This window comes from Daktulosphaira vitifoliae, unplaced genomic scaffold (genome assembly GCF_025091365.1).
Source record: "Daktulosphaira vitifoliae isolate Bord-2020 unplaced genomic scaffold, ASM2509136v1 Scaffold_5, whole genome shotgun sequence".
In the NCBI taxonomy this organism is placed as follows: domain Eukaryota; kingdom Metazoa; phylum Arthropoda; class Insecta; order Hemiptera; family Phylloxeridae; genus Daktulosphaira; species Daktulosphaira vitifoliae.
The window spans coordinates 23,022,473-23,028,576 of NW_026099576.1; the positions used below are offsets into that span (position 1 = coordinate 23,022,473).

Below are 6,104 nucleotides of genomic sequence, written 5' to 3' on the forward strand. Positions count from 1 at the left end.
CCATATTCTTCTTTTTCTTATTCTGTTTGCTCTTTTTTACCTTCTTTTTCCTTTTTCCATTCACTATATCAGCTTTCATGCGCAATGCTTGTGGCTGATGAGTAATAGTTGCTTCATCATCAGATGATGAGGATTCTATTGTAATACTTCTTCGGCTTGAACTAGATGAAGATCCAATTCGAGATAAGTGCACAGGACATCCAGCTGTATCAGCTAGTGGAGGTGAAAATAATCTCCTTCGTCTAAGATTATACCTAAAATTAAAGAATAAAAATTGATGTACTACAAATAATATAAAAACAATTTATTTGACTTGATTAAAAAAATGGTAAAAAATAATTCAACAGAAAAATGATTTAAGAATTGTTTAATTAATTAATTTGAATATTGCTTGTTAGAACAGGGAAACTGTATTATGANAAATTTGAATATTGTTTGTTAGAACAGGGAAACTGTATTATGACTTTTCATAAATAAAATGCCATAATATAATATACATTGTTTTAGACCTAACTAACATTTTACCTTAAGATATATTTGAAGATTTGTCATTTAGATCTGAAACACCTGTATATGGTAAGACCTTACCATTGTCATAAGTTAAAATGACAAAACATAAGAAAATCATCACCAAATCTAAATATTTTTCATATTAACTTTTATAAAATAAAATAGTTACCTATTAGTAGGACGATCTAAGGAATTACGTATTCCTGTAGAAGTAGATGGTTGATCTCTAATTGACAAATCATATGTATCAACAGGTCTGAATGGTTGACTAAGAATTTCAATATCTGAATCTTCACTAGTACTCCTGCTTACCACAGTGACTTCTTGTGCATATTGTATTCTAGTTGAATCTGAATCACTTTCAAAATCAACAATATTTGTACCGTTCAAAGATGGCAGTGTCCTAACATTAGTAGGTGGATTAACAGGAATTTGTAAGTCAATGGTCTAATAAAAAATAATTGTTATAAATACGATAAATTATGCTATATTCAAATATGTTTAAATGGATATTAACTTACATTTATACCATTTTGAAGTGATGGAAAACCTGGGCGACTATTATATCTTACATTACGATCATAACCAATCATATCATTTGGACTAGTAGCATAATTATGTAGCTCATGACAAAAATGATCAGTATATTCACCAAGAAATGGTCTTAAAACAGCAGTTGTAAATGATTCACGAATTTCATAATTTATAATTGTTTGCATAATTATATTTGTAATATAGTCTTCATCATTCGGATTATCAGATCTTAAACCTTCAGATCTTTCTATTTCTCTAATGGCTGAAATATCCCGGACAATAAAACCAACCAATCGATACATTTGAGCTGGATTATCTCTAAAAAAGAAAATAATAATGAGGATAGTAATTCATACATACTAATTACCAAAGTATAATTAATTTTACACATAATACTATTTCTTTGCGGTAATAATTATTAAAGAAAAATTAAAAGGATAGTATCAGATTTAATATTAATAATAAACAATACTTTTATTAATTATAACCTCTTGTGTACCTATAAAATGCTGAACTGCAATCTCTAAAGCGACCACTTAAATCAGGCAATGGTACAGCCCAAATATTGTCAGTATACACACGAACTCTCATAGTTTGACCTAAAAATCAAATAATTATAGGTTAGAAGAGTTACATAATATTTAAATAGATCTATATAGGATCTTTATTCACAATACAGTTGGTACCATAATAATAATTATGGTCTTATAACATTTTTAAAGTGCAAATATAGAAGAAAAACTTATTTGGGGGCATGTAAGAATAGAGAATGTAGAGTAGTAGGAAAATTCACCCCTTTACTACTCTAACTACCATAATTTTATATCAATGGTGAAAGTTTAAACTCTAAGAACCACCTGTAAAAATGTTTTATTTAAATAACAAGAAAACAAAGATCAATAGATGTAGAATTTATAGACATAATTGAGAACAAATAAAAAATACTTTTAAATCAAAATTAATTTTTAAAACATCTTTTCAAAAGATATTTCATTCTAAAGTCTAATTCACATTGGAGTCACATAATTACCATGAGTTTGGCGACGTATAAGATGACCGTTAAAAACAGTAAAATTTGATTCCCCTGGAAATTGTCTTTGGTGATAATGAGAGTAACCACGATCTTGTTCACTTATTAGTCTTTCATTCCTTCTCACGAGATCCAACAATAAATTCATTCTGAAAAATCAAATTAAATTAAACATAGATTCCACAATTTTTATCATAATGGCAATATTGACTATTAAATTTTATTAGTATTTTTAAATATATAAAAAATAATTTATAATTATACGAAGTAAAATTTATAAAAATATGAAGCCGATGATATATTATTATTCTTAAACAACAAGTTTGTATGAAATCATAAAGAAATAATGAGTCATAATAAAAATCATTATGCAGGTTTAAAATATTAAATATAGCAGTTTATATGAAAAACATTTTTATATTTCAATTAAAATCGTATTTAACGTACCTATTAACATCAGCAAAAGGACGTAAAAATATTCTTTGTCTAAAAAAATAGAAATTTAATGAAATAAAAAATTTAAAAATATGCCATAAATTACTTACGATGCATCTCTGCCTTGAATAGGTACCTCATAAGTTTCATGAATGCCTTGTTCTATGAATGTATGATTTATAAATTTGAAACCTTTTTTACATAATGGACAGGATGATTCAATCTAACAGAATTAATAATTAACATAGTAATACTTAAATGTGGGTTATTTTAATAACTAACAGTTGACCATCGTTTTAAACATTCAAAACAAAACACATGCCAACATGAATCTGAGTAGCATTTATTGTTTAATTCTTCAAGACAAATAGAACAATGCGTTTCAGGTGTTTTTGGCCTTTCTATTTGATCACTTAGGTTTTTACCAACTTTTTTTGTTACTGCTAATTCATCATCATCTGAGGTATCTGACAAATCCACAACTGAAACACCTGATGACTCTTTATAGGATTCAGTCTTGTTATTCAATGACATATTACAAATTGCAAAACTATATTAACCTGAAAATATGTTTATTTAAATGACAATGCATTATATTAAAAGAATGTTTTGGTAAATAATATCATAATAGTTATATTATTATTATTCATGAAAGATATAGTGTAATATTAGATATTTCTGACAACTGATATTTATCAAAATTTCAGAATAAAAAAAATTATAAAATATGTTATTTATATAATTAAAAAGTAACCTTAATTTTATAGTACTTATCTTAAGTATTCATTCATAATAAATATATCATTTTACTTTCTAAATATTGACAATTATGGAACAACTGTCTTCGAGATTGTTTTCCAATTAAAAATATATTTTATATAATTATAGTCAATTATTAATTCATCAGCCAAACAAGTATAGCCTTATTTTAATAAAATAGAAAAGTATTCAGTTAATACAATTTGTTATAGAGTTCTTATAATAAAAATATTATACTTACATTTGATATAAATTCAGAAAAAGTAATAAACATTTAAAATAAAACAAAATATAGTACTTTGTTAATTTTTTTTCTTTAATCCCTCAAAAATATAATATGTTAAAAATATTTCAACAATAATTAATTTTAAACTTCAAATTTACTTACTAAAAAAAATAATTAATAAATGTAATATACTGATTTCTTCTTAAAATATTTATTGATTCTAAAAACCTAGCAATAAAATGTATGTTTAAAACCTATTTGTTATTTATACAAAAATATAAATACTATCTGGTTAATTAAAAATGATTTAAAATATTTAAGAATCTGAACTTGAATCATTAAGTTGAAATTTATTGTGAAATTGTTATGAAAATTATAATAATTTTTTGGTAAACGATATTACTTAATAGGAAGTTTACTAAATGACAATTTATTTCACTTTTTTGTGGATTATCAATAATATTCTTGTTATAATATACATAAATTATTATAATTTTTTAATTTTACTTTTTTTTCTTAAAACTGCCATAACTATTTGAAAAATAAACGAAAACAAATAATTTTCCTTATAACCTTAGGTACATCCCTTTTATTTAATAAAATTTTTTGGAAATTTGACCCTCTACCTGCCCACATAAGTAAAATCAGAAATAGCAATTTTTGCACAAAAATTTAATCTTTGAAAATAATTCAAATACTCCGAGTTTCAAACATATGTTAAAATAAAGCTTATATTAAGTACTATAAGTTATACTTAAATTATTTCTTTTTAATAACCAACGTTTTTCAAGTTTTACTTAAATTATAAAATATTATTAAATTATTTAAAAAATTAAATATCATCTTGTAAAAAAAAAAAAACACTTCATAGTAAATTTAATACTTTTTTTAGCTTCGCAACGATGCTAATAGTATGATAGAATGTTTTCATTGCATTGTAAAATGAAAACACAACTTATAAGTTATGTTTGTGTAATGTAGTTAGGTTTTGTTGATACCATATATAAATGGTATAAATACACGATAAACACGATTCAGTATCTGCGTATGCTACGTGTGCTAATAAAACCATTAAATGTTCATAATATTGATTTAATTAAAAAAAAAGCTGTCAATCCAGAAGAAGTATACGTAAAAAATGCCTTAAGACATAGATAGATAGCAAATAGACTATATACGGTCAAGAAGAAATTTAGAAATCAAGTAAAATACTGCGGAAGTTTTCCAAGGGCACACATAGATAGTGATCATAGACCAAATACCCTATTGAAAAGTAATTTATAGTTCAAGAAAATAGTATCAAAGAAAAACAACAAACGATGTTATATAAAAAAAATAAAAGGAAGAAAAGGCAAATCGACTTAACACCTTAGACAAAGGCGCTGGTCAGGCCGGCACTTAAGGAAGTCTGTATAATATATAATGAGGAAGGCTACGCAGTGTTCTGAGTTATAGAGAGGGCGTTAAGCTTTAAGTAATAATTAACAGCAGTTCCAAGGCGGTTCACAATAATGCATGTCGTAGAATAAAAAAAACAAAATGTCTTGCTTAACATTGACTTGCATATCATTATCCCAAGTTGCCTCATTATTAAAACCAATTATAATATTTACATAAAATAATTTCTCACCATTTCAGGATTCACATATTTTTCGTACTCTAAAAAAAAAAAATTGTGACAGGATGTGTTTTATTAAAAATTGCAAAATGAAATATAAGCCAAGTGTTATCAATTCACTATAAACACAATTAAAGTCTGCGCATGCTATTATACAATCATTAAATATAAATAATAATAATAATATTGAATAATGCACTTCTATTACCACTCAATTAATATATTTTATCTTTTAATATTTGTTAAACTATTTATTTGACATTGATAATATATATAATACTCACGTCGTATTATTTAAACATAGCGTAGTTCGCATTTGTCTGAAAAAGTAGATGGACATAAATGAAATTTAAATCGTGTAACATCATAGATTTTTCTAGATCTCATAAAACAGTTTTTTGTGACATACACTTTATCAGACATTCACAAAAAGGCATTTTTAGGATTTATAGCTGACACAACGCTATTAGTTTCACTTGAGCAATAATCAGCATTTTAGGTAAAAAAATCATATATTTTTATAGGGGCCAGTAAATCGTAAAACACATATCTCCATTGCCTAATTCTTTCCTTTAGCCTCGTAGGACTAAGATAATGAGACTGGTTCGGTTGGCGTCATAAAAATTTAAGTTACATTATATAATTATCGGTCACTCGCAAAAAATATGTAGATTTCACAAAAATTATAATGTTGCGACGCATATAACAAAAAAATCACTCGCTGCGGACAGACCTTAACACACATCGCCCATAATCGTTATAATATGACAAATTGCCAGACGTTTGACTCAGCGGTCCAATGGCGACGATTCATATAGCTCTTATAGTAAGGATCAATTAAAATTGAAACCTTACTGGAAATTGTAAAGACAAACTAAGTAATTTATATTTCTCAAAAAGCGATAATACTGGTGATGAGCAGTGCAAATGACTACAAAGAGAGAGAAGGAGTGAGTGTACACACAAATACCCTCTTTGGAATTTCTTTTAGA

General features: G+C 25.9%; 1 protein-coding gene across 1 annotated transcript in view; it reads right to left on the reverse strand.

The window, feature by feature from the left end:
- The window catches only part of LOC126908243 (E3 ubiquitin-protein ligase Topors-like), a 7,028-nt gene extending 3,959 nt beyond the window's left edge, over positions 1–3,069 (reverse strand). The window contains exons 1-8 of the mRNA XM_050690156.1: positions 2,792–3,069; positions 2,620–2,732; positions 2,522–2,560; positions 2,075–2,223; positions 1,544–1,643; positions 1,032–1,362; positions 680–957; positions 6–254 (exon numbers count right to left, since the gene is read on the reverse strand). Coding sequence (XP_050546113.1) covers positions 6–254; positions 680–957; positions 1,032–1,362; positions 1,544–1,643; positions 2,075–2,223; positions 2,522–2,560; positions 2,620–2,732; positions 2,792–3,043 — 1,511 coding nt within the window. The 5' untranslated portion in view covers positions 3,044–3,069. The remainder of the gene's footprint in view (positions 1–5; positions 255–679; positions 958–1,031; positions 1,363–1,543; positions 1,644–2,074; positions 2,224–2,521; positions 2,561–2,619; positions 2,733–2,791) is intronic.
- Positions 3,070–6,104: the final 3,035 nt, after the last annotated feature.